Consider the following 24,408-nt stretch of genomic DNA (forward strand, 5'->3'; position numbering starts at 1 on the left):
TGTATCCATCCCTCCCACAGCTTTAGGGGAATGAGGTGCCCTGTCTCCTCCCCACAGGTAACCCATCACCTCTCAATTGACCACCTATTCCCATACTGCTTCTGACCTTTTGGCACTTGAAAACCATCTCCACCACAGACCCACTGTGCTGCAGCTCTGCCCTCCTCCCCACCAGGCAATCCAGCTTCCTCTTCTGTTCCCTGCTTGACTCCCAACCCCTGAAAATGTTTTGCTGCAATCAATTTTCTTCTACCCACCACCTCTCCTCTCAAGCGTGGGCTGAAATATCATCTCTCTCCTATGCAAGAGCTGTTCTCTTCCTCCTGCCTACTTGAGCTGAAGGTGCCTTCTGTGTGCCTAGTGCTCCATGACCCATGACTTGCCTTGCTCTTGTCATCGCCGTAATCTTATCCTCCTCCCTAAACCTCCACCTGCCTTTCCTCTCTTCTTGTTATGATTCAATTGCTTCTCTCGTAAATGTGCAATCTCCCCCTCTAGGTGACATGGGCCACTGCCACCCTAAACCTAGACCATCAGATAGCAGCAGAATAGGACAGGCTGCACAACATTCAAGAGGGTTGTAGGCCTGCATCTTCACTTGGGGATACCAGTGCTCTCCTCAGTTCTCCAGCAAGGAAGATAAAGGATTTAACACAACAGTAGTATCTGCCCTTATTTCCAACTTAAATCATTTTGGTCTACTTGTCCATCACAGGCTATAACCTCAGCCCTTCCAAGCCTCTAAAGAAAACTGACTGCTGCCTCCCAGAAAAAAGCTGGGAGGAATCAAAGGTTTAGAAGAAAGAAACTGAAGACTTTTCTCTCTTTGCATGACTCTCCCTTCAGCCATGGAAGGGCTGCTTGCTGGCAAGAACCACCTGGACCATGGCCGATCTTTGATCTTTGGGAAAGTAATGCCAGCACTGAGTTTCCATAGAAATTTCTGCCCTCTCTGTGCTGAGTTTCCATAGAAATTTCTGCCCTCTCTGTGCTGAGTTTCCATAGAAATTTCTGCCCTCTCTGCGTCGTGCTGCAGCCATCCCCAACACCTAGCACTCCTCCGTCTCACCAAGACATCATTTATTCATAGCTCTGTTTTAATCATCCAGCACTATTTTTAAGTGGGAACAGAGCAATCGTTTCCAGGGCTGGGTACCCTACTGACAAAGGCACATCATGCCCAAAGGGTCATCAGATGAGATGGCCAGCTGAAGGAACTACTGTTAAAGGACTTTCCTTGTAAGAAATGTTAAGACCTGTAAAACTATCAGCTGGATTTCACCTAAGCCATGAAGCATTCTCAGGGAAAGCCATCAGTCTGCACCTCCTCTCCCTTCCAAACCAAACCACAGACACATCACCAACTTCAGCAAGGAACGTAGCACCTGATCTATTTTCACAATACCTTTGCAAGGGCTCCAATTCTCAGCAGGAGCTGTGAACATTCACCTGCACTTACACACATTCCACTCCTAAACCAATCCTCCCAAGCAAAAGGGGATAAAAAACACCTCCCGAGCCTCACTCATGTTTACATGGCCCCTCAAGGCCATATTCAGCCACTCTGTATTATTGTAGCTTCTAAATAAATTAAACCCATTTATCATTTAAAAAAATTATGTAAGAACCTTATTAACTTCATAATTAAACACCAACAGGCAATATTATCTCTTATGGCAACATTTTCAAGATAGCACAGCTGGATTTTCACTTTCTCTGTCCTGTATATTGTGACAAAACCTGGCATCATTCAGTCATTTTTCAGTAACGGCTGCTACTTCTGGCCAATAGGGTTCAACACTGCCACTGTCAGGGCAGGTGTTGTATGGCCAGGATACGCTGACAAGAAAGGGGAAGAAACACATTTATTAAGAAGTTTGTAGCAAAGCAAAGGGTACCACAAAGACAGTTTTCTTAAGGTAACTCAAGAATGCCATGCTAGAAGATGAGGACACCTCACTCAGGAAAAGGAGGAGCAAAGAGAGCAACAGCTCCTGCAAACCGTGATTCTGACACCAGAGGAACCATACCTGCGTAATCTGTTCTTGCGTAATGCCCATCTTCAGATTTTGTAGTTGTTGTGGTATTATCTGTGTGGGAAGAAACGATGGTGAGTTACATGGGGAACCTGTACTTTGCTTTGGCAGACTGAGAGAGTTGGGGCTAGTCAGTCTGGAGAGGAGAAGGCCTTGAGGAGACCTCATTGTGGCCTTCCAGTATCTTAAGGGGGTCTACATGAAAGCTGGTGAGGGACATTTTAGGTAGTAATAGGACTAGGGGGAATGAAGCAAGATTAGAAGTGGGTAGATTCAGATTGGATGTCAGGAAGAAGTTCTTCATCATGAAGGTGCTGAGACATTGGAACAGGTTGCCTATGGAGGTGGTGGAAACCCCATTCCTGGAGGTTTTTAAGGCCAGGGTGGATGTGGCTCGGAACAACCTAATCTAGTTGAGGGTGTCCCTGCCCATGACAGAGGGGGCTGGAACAAGATGATCCTTGAGGTTCCTTCCAACCCTGACTATTCTATGTTTCTATGATCCAGACCATGCCCAGGCAGCCAGAGCTTTGCTGGCATGACCAGCATTGCTGCAGGCTGCAAGGCTCCCTGGGGCCTGCCAGGTGTAAACAGCAGGATCCAGCTTTTTTTCCCCTTTTCTGTGTTTTTTGGAATGAAACATGAAATATCTTCCATTAAGGAAACACTTTTTTTTCTTCCCCCCCCCCCCCCCCCCCCCAACAATATGTGCTAACAGATTGCAGTTGGGATAAATATATCAGTATGAAGCAGGAGTTGCCATTTCTGCTCTATTTGAAGTAATTGGGGATGTTTAATATGTACTCAGAAATGAACTGCTGGGGGGGGAACAGGGTGGGGAGTGACTTTAAAGAGAGGGGACTAAACCAGAGAGTGTTGAATACAGTACAGGATGGCCTTGTAAAGAGAGGGGCTAAGGATTTATAGGCCAGAAGCTAGAGGGAAAAATGCTATTAAAATCCTGAGTCTCAGCAGACACTTTATTTACAGGCAAATTGTCTTCATTTTTATTTTGGAAGAAAGTCGAGTTTTAAAAGTCAGCTCAAGGGTTATAGGTGACTTAGCATCATAGAATGGTTAGGGTTGGAAGGGACCTCTGGAGATCTTTCAGTCCAACCCCTCTCCAGAGCAGGACCATAGAATCTAGTGCAGGTTGCACAGAATGCATCCAGATGGGTCTTGAAAGTGGAGAGGAGACTTCACAACCTCTCTGGGGAGCCTGTTCCAGTGCTCTGTGACCCTTACAGTAAAAAGAAGTTCTTCCTCATGTTGAGGTGGAACTTCCTGTGCTGTAGTTTACATCCATTAACCCCTTGCAATGCACAGGGACATAGAATCATAGAATGGCCTGAGTTGGAAGGGACCTTAAAGTTCCAACTTCTCCTATTTGGGAGCATGTCTTTGGCCACCCTGATTCAAGCTGCCACAGTTAAGGGAACAAAAAGCATCCATCCTGGGTGGCCAAATGTATCTGAGGGAGTCTTCTGCTGCCTGCTCTGAACCTGGAGGGCAGAGCTGTGTGTGAGATCCTCTGGACAAAACACAGATGCCTGATTTTGGAAGCAGTGCAGGGCTGGTCAGTGCCATGCTGGTGTGGGCAGGGTTACACAGACCATTCCTCACACTTCTCCTGGCACCTACAGCACAGCCTGTGCTCTATAGTAGCAACTTCAAGAGCCTAATGGAGGTGTGAAAAGTGCCAAGTAAGAAGCCAGCCCCAGAGCTTTCTTTTTTTTTTTTTTTTCCCCCCGAACAAGAATTGAAAACACTCTGTGAAATGAGTTTTGCTATGAGAGTTACCTTGACATCGACCCAAAGACATGACTTCAATTTTCTCCTGTTTCTGGCATGATGCCTCTTTGATTTGACATGCATTATCATAAGATTTCCCATCGGAAGCACAGAGAGGATTGAAGTTGGTTTGAGAACAGTCAATGTTGCACACGCACCTGGAAAGATAAGGGAAAGAGGGAAAAAGAAGAGGCTAACATGAGGAACTAGTTTGGTGACACCATAAATTCATCTCACAAATAGAAATGGTTCTGTTTTCTTGACTGCACAACGCAAATCAACAGAGTGGTAGTTCTGTCAAAAGGTCATTTGTACTTCTGGATGGAAATGAACTATGGGGAGACAAAAGAGACACAGGGAAGAAAAATAAGCGAAAGGAAAGACAAAAAAAGTGTTAAACATGGAAAACTCTGCCACACCATCACCACTTCTGACCTCTCGCAAGCCAAGGCTGCCACTGGCCTTCTGGGCTGCAAGTGCCCATTGCTGGCTCGTGTCCAGCTTCTCATCCACCAACACCCTCAAGTGTTCTGTGCAGAGCTACTCTCAGCCTCATCACCCTGGGCTGATATTGAGGATTGTTTCCTGTTCAACAAGCAGACCCAAACTGTGACATCCCTGCTTGTACCCCAGAGCATACATTGAGAGGAGAATCCTGCAGAACAGAGGAATCCCTTACCCCAAACAAAGCCTCACCCCAACACTTGTCATGCTTGGAAATCCCATCCTGTTCCCAGCTAGCTCCCAGTGCTGGTGCTTCACTCTCACACCCAGCCTGCAACCTGGCCATGTCCAGGCTCTGCCCGGTCATCTGCTTGCTCTTTCACAAACTTAGAAGAGGCCTCATCTCCTTTGGCTGCTAGCTGTACTGGCCCTGGTGCTGCCCCTCAGCTTCCCCTTGCCCACACAGTACCGGCAGCACGCATCCTGCAGCTTCTTGGTCTCTGAGACATTTCAGTAGGCTTCTAATTTTAAATGCTTTGATCATCTGACCATTTCATCATCCTGGCTACGACTTCTGATTATCATTATATCAATAAATCTATTTCCGTGTTCCTAAGCATAGTGCTGAAGAAATCTTGGCAGTATAAAGGCTGACCAAGCTTTCCTCAGGCTCATGAAGCTGTGAGAAGGTCAATGAGGTCTCCTAGGAGGTCACAGGATGAAACTGTACCCAAGAGGACACATAAAATACACATGTAAGGCTTAACTACGCCTTCTGCAGTCAGAAAAGCAGCTTTGAAAGCATCTGTGAGGAAGGAGCACTTCCAAGACGTCAACTGATAGGCTGCATCTCCCCTGAGAAAGGACAAACTCCTGAATGCTGACCCACAGGCCCATCTCAGCTTTCAAGTAATGGGCTCATGTGTTAATTGATTACAATTTGGGTTCTTACCGTAAACAATCATTAAGCAAGGCTCCCTTTCTAATGTCTGTTCTTCCAGGTCATTATAATCATCTCTGATGATTTCCAATTTTTTTATAAGCTTTATTTTATTCCCTTTAATTTCACACAATGAAAATCTTAGATGAGCTGAACATCTAGCAATCCACTCTATTATTTTGGTGATCACAAAGGTTAAAAAACTCAAAACAAACAAAAAAGACTGTCCTGGGTCCCTCTCAGGGCACCTTGGGCTGACTCCCCATGGTGCAGCCTGCAGCACTGCTTGGTGGTAGTGGTGGATTTAATTTCCCCTCCCCCCGCCCAAAATCCATGAGGAATTAGTTCAGGACTTGCTGAGCCACTTGGATACTCACAAGTCCATGGGACCAGACAGGATCCATCCTAGGGTGCTGAGAGAGCTGGGTTGGATGGATGAACCTGCAAACTCCAGGCCAGTCAGCCTGACCTCAGTGCCAAGGAAAATTATGGAGCAGATCATCTTGGGGCCAATCACTGCACACCTGAAGGATGGCCAAGGGGTCAGCCTAGCCAGCATGGGTTTAGGAAGGGCAGGTCCTGCCTGACCAACCTGATCTCCTTCTATGATCAGGTGACTGCCTGGTGGATGTGGGGAAGGCTTTGGACGTAGTCTACCTGGACTTCAGCAAGGCCTTTGACACCGTCCCCCACAGCAAACTCCTGGCCAGGCTGTCAGCTCATGGCTCAGACAGCAGCACTCTGTGCTGGGTTAGGAACTGGCTGGAGGGCTAAGCCCAGAGAGTGGTGGTGAATGGTGCCACATCCAGCTGGCAGCCAGTCACTAGTGGTGTCCCCCAGGGATCAATACATAGAATACATAGAATACATAGAATAAACCAGGTTGGAAGAGACCTTCAAGATCATCACGTCCAACCCATCACCAATCCAACACCGCCCAAGCAACTAACCCACAGCACCAAGCACCCTGTCAAGTCTTCTCCTAAAAACCTCCAGTGATGGCGACTCCACCACCTCCCCAGGCAGCCCATTCCAATGCTGGGCCCCATCCTGTTCAGTATCTTTACTGATGATCTGGGTGAGGGGATTGAGCCAGTCATCAGTAAATTTGCAGATGACACCAAGTTGGGAGCAGATGTTGATCTGTTAGAAGGCAGAAGGGCTCTGCAGAGGGACCTTGACAGGCTGGGCAGATAGGCAGAGTCCAATGTGATGACATTCAACAAGTCCAAGTCTGGAGTGGAAGAGGCTAGGGGAGACCTCATTGCTCCCTATAACTCCTTGAAAGGAGGTTGGAGGCAGGTGGGGGTCAGTCTCTTCTCCCTAGTAACAACTGATAAAGTGAGAGCAAATGGCCTTAAGGTGCCCCAGGGAAGGTTTAGGTTGGATATTGGGAAAATTTTCTTTGCTTCAAGAGTGGTGAGGCATTGGAACAGGCTGCCCAGGGAGATGGTGGAGTCACCGTCCCTGGAGGTGCTCAAGAAACATGCAGGCATGGCACTTGTGGACACGGTTTAATGGCCATGGTAGTGTTAGGCTGATCATTGGACTTGATGATCTTGGAGGTGTTTTCCAGCTGCACACAATTTTGAAATTAATGGGGTCAACAGACAAGGCATGGGCGAGCACACCAGTGAGTGCACAGGCTCCTAACTCCCCACTTCTCTACAAATAACAGAGTTTTATTTTCTGGGCTCAGGGAGTCCCTTTGCTTGCCACTGACGAGAGGATTCATGGCTATAAAAGACTGTCCCTGGAGGATGGAACTTTGTTTTAAGGAGGTGTCTCAGTAAACGAGAGAACAGTTCTTTGCCTGTGAAGTGTAAGGGAATGTTCTAATTCTATTTCCTTAGCTCATGAATAAAGTATAATCATCAGTGGCACAGCAATGATAAAAAGAACCCCACTCCGTGCTTCATCTTTACTCCTAAGACAACCACACAGCCTTTGCTTTCAACAATGTGTGATTGAAAAAGAATTAAGAATAAAATTGCTCTGCACGTGGCGGGAGGAAGGCTTCGTGTGTAGCTCTGATGGGGAGGGAGGAGGAAAACCGGTTATAGAAGAGTGGTATTACTGGAAACAGAGGCAGGCACGTTTCTGTCAGAGAGAGATGGCAGTGGCAGCTATTCCCTATCCAACATCTTTTAATTAGCCCTCTGCAGTTTGGAAATCTGAGAGCATTGTTGGTACCACCTCTGTTTAGTAAAGATCCATGTGCAGGCTTTGCTGGCCTTGGGTCATTTGGGTTTTTGGAACCAGAGCGACACAAAATTGCGTCTGAGAGATGCGCAAAAAAAGTACTTAATGAAATGAATAACGTCCTCAGCCAAGTGTCTGCTTGGTTACAGGGTCGAAACAGCAGAACAGCAATAAATCTGCCACAAAGAGAATTGTCAGTCGAGGAAAAAAAAAGAAAGAAAAAGGTATAAAACCAAATAGACAAAGCAGTGAGAGCTGGAAATGTGAAAATGCAAATCTAGTGTTATTTTTACTAGTCAGAGCTGGGATATTGGAGCACATATGCTAATTTGGTCAAGTGTGAGATCCTAACACGTCTCAGCCAGCACTGTTTTACAGGGAAGGTGATGTTCCCCTCCACAATCATTTCCAACGTTGGATATTTTCTCCAGGCAAAAAACAACAAAAAAAAGGGGAGGTGGGGAGGGGGGATGGAAAAAACCCAACAACATTTTGCAGCATCAAAAAGCTCAAAGCTTTGCCTTTGCTACAAACCAGTGTATAAATAAACCCACGGTGGTTGTACATTTATGGTATTTCCACCAGAGACATGCCTTATCCTCTGCTCTGACTAGCAAACAGCGATCAGAAACTCAAATTTCAGGTTGGTATGGTCCTCTCCAAGCCCCTTGCCTCCTCAGTGTAGGACATCAAATGGGCATTTAAAGCAAACCTGGCAGCACAGGCCTGTATAACGAGCCTGGCAATCAGTCCCCAATGCCTGCTCCATTATTTGGATTCCTGCAAGGTTTTTCTTTCTGGTACACAGGGATCTTTGTTGACATTACCAGTAGGCAAGTGGAAATGAAGCCTGGCTTAACATTACGCCTTCAACACTGGAACATGAATTGTACTGTGGTTCAGCTGCATGTCAGGAGCTGGTGAGAGCCTTCACTTAGCCGGGCAGCTCTGGGGATACTTAATGCATCTCAACACAACACCACGCAGAGATACTTGAACTGCCTCTGAGCAGGGCCTGGAAAGGTTAACAAGGCTGAGCAGAGACAGCCCCTAGGAGCTCAGCTGGCCTCTTCAGACCCTCCGTGGGCTGCAGCATCACAGCTCCTTAAAGCACACAGTCTGTGATACCCCTTTTCTGGGGAGCAGTTACCTCTGCTACCCACCTAAGCACCACCTTGGGCTCAAAGCTGTCCACTCATTCAGGCAGCTCAGCTGTATTTCTCCAGGGCGCTTGTATGTACATACCTCTGGTTTTGGGCATCAGTCTCAAAAGGACCATTTTGATCCTCAGTCCATTTACAACAACAGCATTAGGCTGCACTGAATGGTGAGGGTTAGAATGGACCTCTAAGGATCATCTAATCCATGCCTCCTGCTAAAGTGGGGTCACCTATAGCATGCGGCCCAGGATCACAATGTCCAGGTGGGTTTGGAATCTCTCCAGAGACTCCACAGCCTCTCTGGGCAGCCTACTCCAGGGCTCTGTCACCAGTCAGTTTTTCCCTATGTGTAAGTGGAACTTCCCACATTCTAGCTTGTGCCTCCTGCCCCTTGTCCTGTCACTGGGCACCACTGAAAGCATCAGTAAGATCCCCAAACAGACCTTCTAGAAACGTGTAGCAGCAATGAGTGGGTACTGTTATTTTACAGAGAGGTAAGTTTTAGTATAAATCCTGGCACCCTCAATTCAGAGTCAGCAGGGACTTCTGCTAGCATGGCCAAGCTCAGGTGCCCTACAGTTGCCTCTGCAGTGTATGGAGCACAGCCAGTAATGCCTCTATCCAGGAGACAATGCTGCCTGCCATCATCTCCTGGTTCCCCCTGTAGCTGAACAGCAGGCACATCCCCATACCTATAGATAAAATACATTCCTAATGCCCACTGGCAAGCAAGATTCACACTTTCTATGAATCACACCCTCCATCCTGTCTGTGCTTGCCAGGAGACTGAAATCCTGTCACTGCACTCCTAAGAACATCATAAGGAGGCTTAAAGAACAGAGGCACTGCGCATCTCCTTCACAACCAACTGTGCTGGGTGTGGGAGGGGGATGCCAAACTCTGGCTGCAGCGCAGAACAATAAACAATACATATTTTATCATGGCAGCACAAAAATAGCACACAGCATTTCTTCCCCAGGCCTACTAGTGCTTCTCTTCGGCTTTCAGATCACAAGTGCAGAAGCAGCAGGGCTCATTTTGAGTGCCTTCCACTTATTTATCTAATTTATTTTTCCCTTTTGTCCTTTACAGCCCAGCTTCTGCACTAAGGGCTTCCAGCATGGCTGCTTTTCACAGAGGGTTCTCTGGGATCTTTTACCTATTTCAACTGTTCAAATGTTTATCTTCAGCAGGAGCTAAAGAAGAAAAGCCTGATTCCCTCCGGGTGATGCAAGGTTTCTGCCTGGCACTTCAATGGCATCCCGTTATCCAAACAATTAGGATGCACAGCGGCTGCACGTGGCATTATCAGGATGCTGTGCACAGATACTGATTACAATGGAGTGCAGAAGAAGCAGGATTTGAAGGACCCCAAAGCATCGTAACAGAAGGAAGAGCTGAATAATCAGGTGATTATTCTGGCATCCTGGGGTGCAGCAAGAGGAGTATGGTCAGCAGGTTAAGAGAGGTTCTCCTCCCTGTCTACTCTGCCCTGGTGAGGCTTTATCTGGAGTACTGCATCCAGTTCTGAGCTCTCTGGGTCAAGAGGGACAGGGAACTGCTGCAGAGGGTACAGCAAAGGGCTATGAAGATGATGAGGACACTGGAGCATCTTTCTTTTGAAGAAAGGCTGATGGATATGGGGCTTTTTAGCCTACAGAAGGACACTGAGGTGCTGGAGCATGTCCAAAGGGCAAGGAGGCTAGTGAAGGGCCTGGAGGACATGGCCTATGAGGAGCATCTGAGGGAGCTGGGGTTGTTCAGTCTGGAGAAGAGAAGGCTGAGAGGCAACCTCTTTGCTCTCTACAACTACCTGAAGAGAGGTTGCAATGAGGAGGGGGCAGCCTCTTCTTGGTGACAATCAACAGGTCCAGAGGAAATGGCTAGAAGCTGCACCAGGGGAGGTCCAAGCTGGATATTAGGAAATATTTCTTCATTGAAAGGGTTCTCAAACATTGGAATGGTCTGCCCAGGGCAGTGGTGGAGTCACTGATGCTGAAGATGTTCAAGCAGCATGCTTGACCATGGGTTACTTAGGGCACTTAGGGACATGGTTTAGTGTTGACCCTTCAGTGGTGCACCTCATGAAAACTGCTTCCAGCTTCAGTGTAAGACACTGCAACTCAAGTCCTAATTCTCCTTTTTTTTTTTTTCTCCTTAAATGTCTTTCTAAGTTTTCCACAAAGAACATCACAAACTTCATCTTTGCTTCCTTCTTACAATTCAAAGCACCAATTGGATGATGACCTTTAGCTGGCTTCCCCATGCCTTTAATGCCCTCAACAGTGCATTGAGTTGGATGTTAACACCTTTAGGGCAAAATAAATGTCTCTCTCTTTCTCTTTTTTAGCAGTATTACTCCTATTTAAAAGCAATCATGAAAAGCAGGTGTTGCCAGACCGGATGCCTTAAACACTAAAATGAAAGAATTACAAGGCTGATGAGTGGCTTTGCATCCCAGAACCATGGAATCGTTTTGGTTGGAAGAGATCTTTAAGATCATCACATCCAACCATTAACCAAGCACTGCCAGGTCACCACTAAACCACACCCCTGAGCACCATACCCACACAGCTTTTCACAGAATCACAGAATGTTAGGGGTTGGAAGGGACATCAAAAGCTCATCCAGTCCAAACCCACTCCCAGGGCAGGCCACATAGGAATGTGTCCAGGTGAGTTTTACTTCTCTCCAGAGAAGGAGACTCCACAGCCTCTTGGGACAGCCTGCTACAGGGCTCTGGCACCCACACAGGGAAGAAGTTTTTCCTTATGTTCACATGGAACCTCCTCTGCTCCAGCTTGCACCCATTGCCCCTTGTTCTGTCACTGGACATCACTGAGCAGAGCCTGGCTCTGTCCTCCCAACACTTCCCTTCACATCTTTATAAATATGAATGAGGTCACCCCTTGGGATCCTCTTCTCCAAGCTAAACAGCCCCAGCTCCCTCAGTCTTTCCTCACAAGGGAGATATTCCACCCCCTTCAGCATCTTTGTGACTCTGTGCTGCACTCTCTCGAGCAGTTCCCTAAGGTCCTTCTTGAGCAGAGAGGTCCAGACCTGGACACAATATTCCAGGTGTGGTCTCACCAGGGCAGAGCAGAAGGAGACCAGAATGTCTCTTGAAGTATTCACCACAGCCCTTCTAATCCACCCCAGGATGCCATCAGCCTTCTCGGCCACAAGGGCACATTGCTGGCTTATGGTCATCTGTCCACTAGCACTCCCAGTTGCTTTTCCCCAGAGATGCTCTCTCTCTTAAATCCCTCCAGGGACGGAGACTTCACCACTGCACTGGGCAGCCTGGTCCAGAGTTTGACAGCCCTTTCACAGAAGAAATTCTCCCTTATGTTCAACCTAAATCTCACCTGGCACAACTTGAGACCATCTCCTCTCATCCTATTGTTTATAATTTGGGAGAAGAGATTCCCCACGCCCCCTGCCTTGCTCCAACCTCCTTTCAGGCAGCTGTAGAGAGTGAGAAGCTTTCCCCTTGAAGACTGATGGAAAAATCCTTGTGCTGGCCATGTGAGCAGAGCAGAAAACTCCCATTCTGTTCACACCCCAATTCCAGCATCTGCAGGTATCTAATGGGTGAAGTTTATTTAAAGCACATAGAATAAAATGAATGCCTCTTCATAGCCTGCATACATGTGGTGTCCTTCACATCTCTATGGTCTGTGCTAAAACAAAGCCTGGCCAACTGGTCCCCTCCCTCTGTAAACATCCGAGGCTGTCCTTCACAAAGCTCTCATCTCTCTGTGCCTCAGACTGCTGATACTGTTTGCTCCTGCCCTACAGCCAGCAGAACAGTAAGACTTGTTCCACCCCAGCCTCCAGCAGCTAGTGAGAATACCACAACATCTGGTGGGAAGCAGGGGACACCATGCAGCTGCAGGTACTGGAATGGACCTTGTCAGGGAGGAAAGCTTGTTCTGCTCATGAAAAACTCAGGGAATTACTGGTACCACCTTTGTTAACAACACTAGAAGTTGCTTCTGGAAGCAGAATGTGGACTCTGATTTATCAGTAAGAGTAAAGGGCCTTCATGGAGGATAAGACCAGGGTGCTGTAAGCCCCATCCTGTGCAGAATGTGAGCCATCCACTGCCAGTGGGGAAGGCAAGGCTTGGGGTGACTTTCTTAAAACTAACGAGAACAGAACCACAGGAAAATAATTGCTCCTTGCAAAGACTCCTTCAATACTTGCAAATTGAGACCACCTCTCCCCATTGACTGTTCTGCCCCCTCAGGCATGTGTGCCTCCTACCTTGTGCCTCCCAGCTCCGAGGAGACCCTGCCTGAGGGCAGCACCATCTGAACTGGCTGTGTGCTCCAGGCTACCCTGCCTGGAGAGATGACTTAAATTACAGAACAAAATCCAGTCTAGCTGTTTAATGGGATTCTAGGAGGGTACTTCCAGGCTTTCCCTTCAGGCTCTGTTTGCACCTCCTGCACAGAGAGAAATAAGGCAATAGGGATGGGCTTGGGACACGAGCAAATCACTGCACGTGCCAGGAGAGCAGCAGTAACCTTCTTTTCCCTCAGAGCATGCAGGTCTGTAGATGAAAGTCGCTGAGCAAAACTAGAGATCATCACTGCCTCTCCTCTCACTGCCTCACGATGACCGTGGTGCCTGGCTGCTTTTGAGAGCAAGCCCTGAGGGAAAGTAGCACTGGCAGGAAAAGGAAGATGAAGGAATGAAACAAGTGTGCCATCTCAAGGACATGTCCTTACCAGCAAACTAATGAGATGAGAGTAACCTTCTTCCAGTGCTGGAGCCCCCAACACAAGAAGGAACTGTAAGAGTGGGCTCAGAGGAGGGTCACTAAGAGCATCAGAAACCTCAAGAATCTCTCCTGTGAAGACAGGCTGAGAGAATTTGGGCTTTTCAGCCTGGAGAAGAGAAGGCTCCAGGGAGACCTTATTGTGGCCTTTCAATGTTTGAAGGGGGCTAGAGGAGAGCTAGAGAGGGACTTTTCACAAAGACAGGTAGTGACTGGGTGAGGGGTAATGGTTTCGAACTGGAAGAAGATGGATTGAGATTAGACATTAGAAGAATTTCTTCCCCATGAGGATGGTGAGGCACTGGATCAGGATGCCCAGAGAAGCTGTGGATGCTTCAAGACTGAGTGTTGAAAAGCCAGGTTGGATGGGGCCTTGAGTAAGCTGGTCTGGTAGGGGGTGTCCCTGTTCGTGACAATGGGCTTGGAAGTAGATGATCTTGAAGGTTCCTTCCAACCCAAACCATATTCTGATTCTATGATTCTTCAGGCCTGGGACACAGATCACTGGAATCCACCTGCAGTTCCTCAAAGGGGTGTGTCACAAGCATTGTGCCCTGGCCAGGACAGGCGTCCCTGAGGCATCCGAAGCATGGGAGAGCTTTGTTACAAAATGGACAGGCTGAGAGACAGCAATTAAATCTGTATGTCTGGGCACATCTCACATGAGCTTTCAGCTGTGACTGGGACATGGGAATGGAGGAGGGCAGGAGATGGATGCCGTGGGGAAGGGACACCTGCCACCCTGCAGGGACTGAGAGAGCTGAGGCCAGCCCTGAATGTCAGCTCCTATTGAGTTTCCCTTAGGCTCATATTTAATGCATGGGATGTATTTTTAATGGCTTAGATGTGTGAACAAATCATGGCCTCGATGTTCCAACATGGGTGTCTGAAGGAGCCTCCGACCTTCTGCAATGGATGCTGTTTCAATTTAATAGTGAACATAAAGTGGGGAGGAAGAGATGAAGCATTCTATTAAGACATTTGATAATAAATTGGAAAATGCTTTCCCAGCGCTTTACATAGCTACATCTCTCTGCAAATCTGCTTAAGCCAACACATGTAACTCTGAGCTACAAAGTTGTATCCCTGCTTTCGTGAACTTGCTTACATAAAACTCAATAACAACACAGCCTATTTATTGCTAAAATGCTGGTAGGAAATCGGAAAAGGTATAAATACAATTCATTGCTCGTGATCTCCTGCCCCCTGAAGGCACAGGAAGGCTTCAAATCTTGCTCACTTCACAGCATCATAAAACCTGAGCCATAAATGTCACCCCTTTCTGGATGGCGCATTAGGCCAATCGGCTTTTTATTGTGACTAAAAGGGCTATCAGGAAGGCACTGCTCGGTCTGCTAGAGGGGTTTGACTTTGGCTAGAAATGGGGGACTAGGGAGGGATGAAAGCTTATTTGAAATTACAAAGGGAGGGGGAAAAACTGATGCCAAAGCAGGCTGCTTTGGGAGGTCTCCGCACTCGTACTTTCAGGCTGCGGTGCCCTGATGCCGGCAGATGATCTGGTGTCAGTGCACACTAACATCTGTTATACGTTACCATTTGATCCCTTCTGTGCTCTTTTAACAGCCTGGTGACCCAGGTTTGCCCAGACACCCAACCAAACAACCAAGCAGTGGCTTCCCCACCACCTAGTGGCTTCACCTCGGAGCACCCAGGCACAGCTCTATCATGGCAGAGTCAAAAAAGAAACTTTAGGGTACGTCCCACAGAGCCAGGCACCATCTTCACAATAACCTTGTAGTACAGCAGGAGCACAAAAGGGACTGTCAAAACCATTCACAGAATCAGAGGATGATAGGGGTTGGAAGGGACCTCAGGAGACCATCAAATCCAACCTCCCTGCCAGAGCAGCTTCAACTGGAGCGGGTTGCACAGGACAGTATCCAGGTGGGCTTTGAATGATTCCAGATATGGAAACTCCACTACCTCTCTGGGCAGCCTGTTCCAGTGCTCCACCACCCTCAACATAAAGAACTTCCTCCTCATGTGTAGATGGAACTTCTATATTCAAGTTTGTGTCTGTTATCTCTTGCCCTGTCACTGGGCACCACTGACAAAAGGCTGGCCCCATCCTCCTGACACCCACCCTTTTCAAGTATTGATAAGCATTGAGAAGATCCCTCCTCAGTCTGCTCTTCATATGCAAGTATAGGTCTGTGATCAGAAGGCTGCTGTGGTTTCCTACCTAGAACTGCAAACCACAGTCAGCACACTGGTGGAGGAGTGAAAAAAACCACTCTAGTTTTATTTAATCCCCTCTTAAAGTGGGCACCTAAACTGGCTGCTCTTTGCCATGCTGTTGTCTATCTGTGTTGTACATGGACCTTTCCTAGCAACAAAAGTGGGAAGTTGTTGCCACCCATGTGGACCCTTGTGACACGCACAGTCCTGCTGTAACACAGTCCATGGGCACCACACCTTGACACCAGATAGATAAATGCTAGTCACTTGCTCCATGATGGATGTACCATTTCAGCCTCCAAGCAAGGCAGAGGAAAAGCACATGTAGAGGACCCCTCTGCAACCTTCAGGTAGCATCCTCAAACCCTCACCTGAGCCCCTGCACATGGGCAGCTGCTGTGGCTCCTCCTCACTCTCCAGCAAACAGCCAAACAGACTAGTTGAAAACCAGCTTTTGAGTTCTCTCGCTGCTTCCACAGTCTTCTGTCCTTTCCTACTCCATCCCTCCAGCCTTCACTGCAGAGACCACCCATCTCTCTATGACTCTCATCCACATCACACATGCTGAATGCAGGGAGAGGTCTCTTGGCCATGGAAATGTGGCTATTTTGAGCCACATGTGTGAAATTATTGCAGGTTGTTGGGGGTTTGCTGTTTTGTTTTGTGGGTGGTTTGTTTGCTTGGGGATTTTTTGTGTGTGTTTGTTTTATTGTTTCCCCTTCAACTTTAATGCTGACAGACTAATAACTGTGAAGACAAATGACAGCTCTACATGTCTCTCAAGCCTCCCCCACCTTCCACTTCGGAAGCATTTGTGTCTTGCTCCTACAGAAGCAAGGCACCATGATAAGACAAGAAAAACTCCCCAGACCTCAGGAGTTATTTTTGGCTATTCACAAATCAATATTTTCTCTGAAGACACTGAAGCAGCCATTAAGCCAAATTCTGCTTTTGTCATCATGACTGCCAAGTCACTCCCTTGCACTCTGTGCATTTACACCCTTCTGCCAGCGAAAGACTCCACTGGCTACTGAGATGCTACTCCATGGTTCTGATACTGGGGGAGAACTTTTCTTTCACTGAAGTCAATGGAATAATTTTCCTTGAGTTCCATAAGCCAGAAGTTCACCAGCTGTAACTGAAAATCAAGTCTGGATCAGTATCTGAAAAGAGGAGCACATGGGCAAAGCTCTGTGTGTAGGACATTGCCCCCTGGACACACAGCCAACTTTGCTGTCATTGCAAAAGACAGTAAATGTCCTTTTTATTTTTTTTTAAATTACAAACCCAAACATTCTAGTTGTGGGCTAAGAGATGGGTATGTCATACAGGGTCCCTAGAAGACATCTTTGGTGAGTAGTACAGATGGAACCCAGGGTGGGTTTGCATTTATCTGAGAACATTTAGAGCTGTGAAATAGAGACTACATAACAGACTTCCTCGATGTACAGAGAAAATAGAGCCAATTTCTTTGTGTAGGCTGAATTATTTACCAGAGTGTTCCAAAGTGTACTGGTAATAAAATAGTATGAAGCAAAAGTAACTCCAGACAACCTTGGCTTATGTTAAAAGCAGAGAGTTGGTTTTTTTTAAGGATGTTATTAAGAAAATAAATCCTCGGAATCTGGAAAGGCAGAACATTGTCAAATGAACAGAAGCCTCTGAAGGATTGTGTTGACTCAGTGGATAGAAAGGTCAAACTTTCCAAATCATCACCCTAAGGGAGCTGCGAAATCAGTCTCACTTCAAAGTTCAATAGGCTAGTTTGGCACAAGATGAAGGATGCAAAGATGGTTAAGGTGATTCTGGGAAGCACACTTGACTGGGGAAAAATGGCTGCTTTTAACTAGAATGTATGTAGAGTAAATCCATTTTACCTGATGGCCAATAAAGCCATCCCTTTTCTAAGCATTAAGTTTCTAGCCAAGGTAGTATCTTCAGTTTAGAAAGACAACTTGCTCATCCCTGCCTCCTACTCCTTAAAAAGACTGCTCAGAGAGAAAAATCCTCTGAAGAAAAAATCCCAGTTCTTGCTCATCCTGTAGACTCACTGCTGAAAAAGAGGAAGACTGTGTGTTTCGGGCTTGATTTAATACAGAATCACAGAACATAAGTGGTTGGAAGGGACCCCCCGAGATCATCCAGTCCAACTCCCCTGCAAGAACAGCATCACCTACAGTAGGTCACACATCCAGATGGGTTTTCAATGTTTCCAGAGAAGGAGACTCCACAACCTCTCTGGGCAGCCTGCTCCAGGGCTCCGTCAAAATCACAGTGAAAAAGGTTTTTTTATGCTCATGTGGAGCCTCCTCTGCTCCAGCTTGCACCCATTGCCCCTTGTCCTATCACTGAGCAGAGCCTGGCTCTGTCCTCCTGACACTGCCCTTCACATCTTTATAAACATGAATTAGGTCACCCCTCAGGCTCCTCTTCTCCAAGCTTATGAGCCCCAGCTCCCTCAGCCTTTCCTCACAAGGATGTTCCACTGCCTTCAACATCTTTGTGGCTCTGTCCTGGAATCAAGCAGTTCCTTGTCCTTTAAGGTCTTTTAGAAACCAGTGGGGATCCTTCTCAAGCTATGGCTGGGCACAAAGTAACTTTTTCACCTCAGCTAGTTAAAGTTGTAACTACCTACTGAAAAGGTCACACAAAGCTTCAATAGCTTGCCAGTGAGAAACCCAGTTGGACCTGTGGTGTTCATGGAATGCTCACCTGAGGACCTTATTTTCTGACTCTTGCATGGTGTCTGGACACTGCCAATAAACCCAAAGCTTTCACCTCAGCTAGAGGGGCTGCAATGTCCTTGTTTGTGCTGCACACATCAATTCAAGCTTCCACTTTTGCTGCTCCCACTTTGGTGCCAGTTCACATAACGTTTCTTTGCATGGCCCAAGTGAAGGACCATAGCTGGGTTCCCTATTCAGCTCACATACCTCAAGTAGCTGATCTGGCTCACCAGCCTCCTACAGAAGCCCTTTCTGGACCTTTTTAGAGCAGGGTTAATAATTAAAATACAATGTACAGACAGCTAGGTGTCATCTTGCTTTTTCCAGTGGTCTTTATGTTTTGTCTTTTATTGCAAATCCTTCATTGACCAATTTCCAGTTGTTTAAACTGCATTTTTTACAGCACTGCTGACTCTTAGTCCACTGCACAGCACCTCTACAGTTATCTCAACACAGCATTTCAATGCTTAGGCTGGAATTCAGCTGCTTTCATAGAGTCACAGAATTGTTTCAATTGGAAAATACCTTCAAGATCATCAAGTCCAACTGTCACCCTACCACCACCATGCCCATTAAACCCTGTCCCCAGGTGCCATGTCCACATGTTTCTTGAACACCTCCAGGCATGGTGACTCCACCAACTCCCTGGGCAGCCTGTTCCAATCCCTGACCACTCTTGCAGTGAAGAATTTTTCCTAATGCCCAACCCCAAACCTCTCCTGGCACAATTTCAGGCCATTTGCTCTCCTATCACTTTCTTTTTATTTCAAAATCTTTTAACTGCAGATAGGGTGCTTGGTTGCATGGTTTAGTTGGTTGGGTAGTGTTGGATGATAGGTTGGACACAATGATCTTGAAGGTCTCTTCCAACCTGGTCTGGTCTGGTCTGGTCTGGTCTGGTCTGGTCTGGTCTATTCTATTCTATTCTATTCTATTCTATTCTAAACATGCACCAAATGAAACATGAAGAGTTAAAGCTGAATTGGGCTAGTTTCTGGGCAGACACTGGAAGCAGCTCTGTTTCTAGGCTGGGGCTAAGGTAAGTGACACAGGTGTAAGCTCTCCTGCTGTGCAATGCAGAGGCTGCTTGCTGCAGAGCCTTTACTTTCCCTCTTTCCTGTTATTAGATGTGACCACTAATCTCCACATGAAGATTTATGCAGCAGCAGCAGCTTCACTTTGTGCCTTAGGTACAATCTCAAGTTTAGTAGAAATTTAAGTCTGCAGGATTGTGAGGGTTTTTTAAATGATTTGATTCCATTTCTGTGTTTATTTGCAGCACAAGTGTGATGAGGATGTTTAAGTGTTACATGTAGCCATGAACAAAGATTTACTTGTTCTAAAAGAGGAAGGCAAGCAATGTGTCCACTACATGCTGCATAGGATGGTGCAGATGTTGAAGGAGCTCATTCTTTCTGCATCTGGAACAAGCAGGTCACAGACAGTTATTATGCACGCTGCTGAACACAGAGCAGCCAATATCCCTGTAATGCATGGGGGCTTTCCAGCCACCTTTTAGTACTTACAGTAGTAGAGCATCTTGTTTGCAGATGCTTGAGAGCAGCTGATGGAAGGCAGGGAAAGGACCCAAAACTGACTGACCTAATTGCTGTGTGGATTGAGAAGCTGGTGAAATCATTAGTTACTTTTATATGTTTTCTTTCTATACTATAATAAAGATAAATATTGATTGCTGGAGCAATATTGATTGGAGGAGGTCACTGCAGATGGCAGCTGCATGATTTGCACAAATCTCTCCATGTACAGGGTTGCTGATTTGCATGAGAACGCAGCTGCTCCATCCTCACGCCTTGCAGACCAGAGAAACATTTACCCAAACTATCTCCAGCAGTGATTAGCAGTAAAACATGAAACAAAAGGACTAAAATACTTCCTCTTCATAATATGTTCTGTGTATCTCTGTCTGCTGTGGGTTAAGTGGAGTTTACTGTCCCAGCCCTGCAAGGAGAAGCGCAGGGCAAAAGGGACGTGATGCAATTACGGAGGAAAGTCACCACCTTCACCCTGCTCCATGCCTGAGACCAGTGTTCCTTCTTCCACTCACTGACCTAGACTATCAACATTCAGGCCTGGATGTCTTCCTCTAAGCTTTGGGTCTTTAGGGACACAGTGTCCTTGGAGTGTGAGGGACCAAGCTGTAGGAAGCAGCAGGGGTATTTATGCTCCTTTTATCACTGGTGCAAACCCCTAAGTGGTCCATTCAAGCTCAGTCATCTCCTGCCAGGAATGCTGCTGCCTCTTTTCTCCACCTGCAACCTCCAAGAGGGAAAGAGGGGAAAGCAGAAGAGCCACCTTGCAGAGATGGCCTCCTCTCCTCCTTGGACATGGAAAGTACACTCTTCTGAGCACATCTCTGCAGATCTGTCTTGCAGCTATCAAACTGCATCTCACTGTGGGCAATGCTGTACTTGGAGACTGCTGATATTGAAAGGCAAGGGAAATTCAGGCATATTTAACCTTAGCTCATCACTGTGGTTTTGATTAACTCCACATGTCACAGCTTGGCAGACTTTATCTTGTTTTAAGAAAATACCTCTGTCTTCCCTTCTTAGAGATTTCCAATAGGAAATTCAACAGAAAGGTTTTTCCTATTTATCTCCTTCCACTGTGGACCTCTATTTGCAGAAGAGGAGGCTGAGGAGACACCTTCTTGCCCTCTACAACTCCCTGAAAGGAGGTTGGAGTGAAGTGGGGGTCAATCTCTTCTCCCTAGTATCAGGTGATATGAGAGGAAATGGCTTGAAATTGTGCCAGGGGAGGTTAAGGTTGGATACTGGTAACAATTTCTTTCCTAAAGAGTGATCAAGCATTGGAGAAGGCTGCCCAGGGAGGTGGTGGAGTCTCTGTCCCTGGAGGTGTTCACAAAACATGTAGACATGGCAGTTTGAGACATGGTTTAATGACACTGGTTGGACTTGAGATCTCAGAGGTCTTTTGTAACCAAAACAATTCTATGATTCTGTGATTCTATACTGGCTGGTCCCATGCAGAGTATTCTTATTTCCTCAGTGGTGCTTAAGGAGGAAGGTTAATACTGGAATGCAGGTTTCTGACATGGTTATGCATGGACACTGAGCCACTTCAGCAGAGGAACAGGCACTCCATTTGGTGAGCACTCTTTATACACAGTGTTTCATAGATGCTTTGTGGAAGATCTTAGGAATACTCCGTGGTTCCAAGCGTTACGCTTCATTCTGCATTTCCTTTGAAGTCTGTCTCTTGGGGTATGACATGGAGTAGCCCTGCCTCACAAAATCAATTATTCCTTAGCCAGCTCAGAAATAAAACTCAAAGTAAGCAACACCAAATGTCTGATTTACCAATAGATTGCAATCCAGTGCAAAAGAGCACAGCCACTGCCCTGCTTTAAATATTCATGAAGCCTGTTGGTGCAAAATGCATTAAAGGTGGGAATAATGCCACTAATACTTGATCCTCTTAGTGACAAGAGGCTTTCACATATTAAGGTAGCAAGATGTTAAAGACTTTCAGTGAACACTCTTTGTTTTTAACCTACAGAAAGAGATTCACTAATGGAATGCCAGACTGCATTCACTGCTGTGATATTAAGGCTGCAGAACAGGATAATTATACATGTGTGCTTCACCACACTGCAGAAAACCTGTCATTACTCTGGGTTCTTTGCTGCCTTCTCTTCCAGCCTTCCAGAAAATGTTCACACACACATCTCTTACCCCTCCAAGTGGCCTTCTGTGTGACAAACCCTCTCAGAAGCTGAGGAGCCTAGCCATTCACAGAGTGGTTTTATGCAAACAAGATTCAAAAATACTGGTGGTGTGGTACAACACAATTTAGCTGAGTGACAACTAGCACTGAATAACCATGGAAAAAAACAGCAAACAACCAAAACCAAGAGAAAGTTAAACCAGAGACAAGGGACTGCAAAATAACAGACTGTGGCAATGCAGAACAATGTTAACTGTCACTTGAAATCACTGGCAGCCCAGCCACATCTGCCATCACACCTGTGCTCTCTTCTCCGATCCACTCTGGCACCCCAGAAAGATCAGGCAAACAGCCAGCCTCCTTCTATCTCCAGCTCTCTGTGGGCTGGCCTTGCTACCAGCTTGTATCCCTCCTACCTGGAATGAGTTAGGTGCTGACCCTGCGCCCTCAAACTGCTTCTGATTGATGGGAGAGGCTGGCAGTGCTGGATTCACCACCCTGTGACAACAGGTTCCAGGGCTGGTGGGACTCACTGACCCTATTTGGGTTTTATAGCCCTCATCAGTCAAGTGAGGCAGATAAAGGAGCCCTCCTTTTATCTGGAGTGTATTCCAGGTAAAACCAGCAACCAAAAAATAAACTGAGGTAGATCACGAAGCCCTCCTTATATCTGGAATGTGATCCATGTACAACCAGCAATCAAACAATACACTGAGGTAGCTAAAAGGGCCCTCTTTATATGTGGAATGTAATCCATGTAAAACAAGCAACCAAATAATAAACTGACATTGCTTTTCCCACTTCATTTAAGGATATTTCCTGCACACCAGATCCTGGCAGGGGGAGTGGGGGAATATGTCTGGCTGGTGCCAAACTTGGAGATTCAATTAATGTACATTTGAAAGACGGTAGGTCCCCCCTACACAATCTGCTTTTATTCCAGCAATAAGAACAACAAAGTGCTGACACCCAGAAGGCTCATTTTTCAGAAAGATGTTTATCCAAGACTAATCAGGGGGCAGGGACAGCAAAACAAGGCTCTGTTCCGGCACATGAAGTTGTTTACTTCAAAGCAGACCTTTAACAGGCTTTCCATGGTCTTTGTGCTTCTGGTTGGAAATCTGCTTTCCTGCCTTTTAGCAGCTTGTCTGCTAGCATCTTCCCAATAAACGCCCTTCCCCGTTTCCCTCCCTGAGAAGCATCTTCCCCTGCAGCAAGACCGCCTGTCAATAAAGCTTGAGGACTTCAGCCCCTGCAGTCATGAGGCTGCTACCTAAGAGCCAAGTTGTTTCAAAGGGGAGGGAGGAGAGAGTGAAAGGCTGCAGTGGGAGCATTACTGGGCTAAGTGGGAGCAGGCAATTTTACCGGGCTGTTTCTGGGGGGAAAAAAACCCACAACACCCAAGCAAAAGTGCTGCTCAGTGCTTATGATTAATAATGTTATCTTGCAGCTAATTTTATTCCTTGCCCCTCTCTTCTCCTGCCTTCCAATTTGGAAGTGCACTTAATTATAAAAACATGAGCACTAGACTGTGAATTTTGATATATTAATTTTACCAGGGGTTTGCTTCTACACTGTACCATCAAAACTCTCAAGGACAACCGGTCAAGGACAGAGTGGAAATCCTGACACCTGGGGTTATTTTCCTCAGCAAAGTCCAAATGAAGCAACTTCTTCCACACAAATCTCGTTACATTACTGCAAGCCTATGACCATGATGCATCTTGCTCCTGTCTTCAACACCTCAATTTCTCATGATGACTGGAGCTAGAGCAAGGCCTCTGTGGTTGGTCTAGATCATGTTTTTCAAAGATGAGGACCACAGGCCTGGCAACACAAAACCAAACTGACCACAAATGGATGACCATGACCATATTCCTAAGCTTCTTCACTGAAGGGCAGAGAGGTTCATCATTTCATGCCTGACCAACAGTGCATGGATGCCTGGCTTTCCTCTCCCAAGTAACTAGTGATAAAAGAAAAAGGAACGGCCTCAAGCTGCAGCAAGGCAGGTTTAGGCAGGACATTAGGAAAAACATTTTCACTGAAAGGATTGTCAGGCACTGGAACAGGCTGTCCAGGGCAGTGGTAAAGTCACTGCGCCTGGACGTGTTTAACAGCCATGTAGATTTGGTGCTTGGGGATATGGCTTAGTGGTGGGCTTGGTAGAGTAGGGTTAAAGGTCTTTTCCAACCTAAATGATTCTATGATGAGGTCAGCTGCCCAACACTGGGACAAATTATCATGTCCACCATTCATTCATTTACTGCAAGTGGTCAGGAACAGCCTGTCTAGGGAAGTGTCACTGTCCCTGGAGATGTTCAAGAAATGTGTGGACATGGTACTTGGGAACATGGTGTAGTGGCCATGGTGGTGCTGGGTTGATGGTTGGACTTGATGATCTCAGAGGCCTTTT

At 46.6% G+C, this 24,408-nt stretch overlaps 1 protein-coding gene across 1 annotated transcript in view; it reads right to left on the minus strand.

Moving 5' to 3' along the window:
* Positions 1-24,408, minus strand: part of TMEFF2 (transmembrane protein with EGF like and two follistatin like domains 2) — a 157,100-nt gene that overhangs the window by 38,616 nt on the left and 94,076 nt on the right. The window contains exons 6-7 of the mRNA XM_054171628.1: positions 3,837-3,985; positions 2,031-2,090 (exon numbers count right to left, since the gene is read on the minus strand). Coding sequence (XP_054027603.1) covers positions 2,031-2,090; positions 3,837-3,985 — 209 coding nt within the window. The remainder of the gene's footprint in view (positions 1-2,030; positions 2,091-3,836; positions 3,986-24,408) is intronic.

This window comes from Dryobates pubescens, chromosome 2 (genome assembly GCF_014839835.1).
Source record: "Dryobates pubescens isolate bDryPub1 chromosome 2, bDryPub1.pri, whole genome shotgun sequence".
NCBI classification, from domain to species: Eukaryota; Metazoa; Chordata; class Aves; order Piciformes; family Picidae; genus Dryobates; species Dryobates pubescens.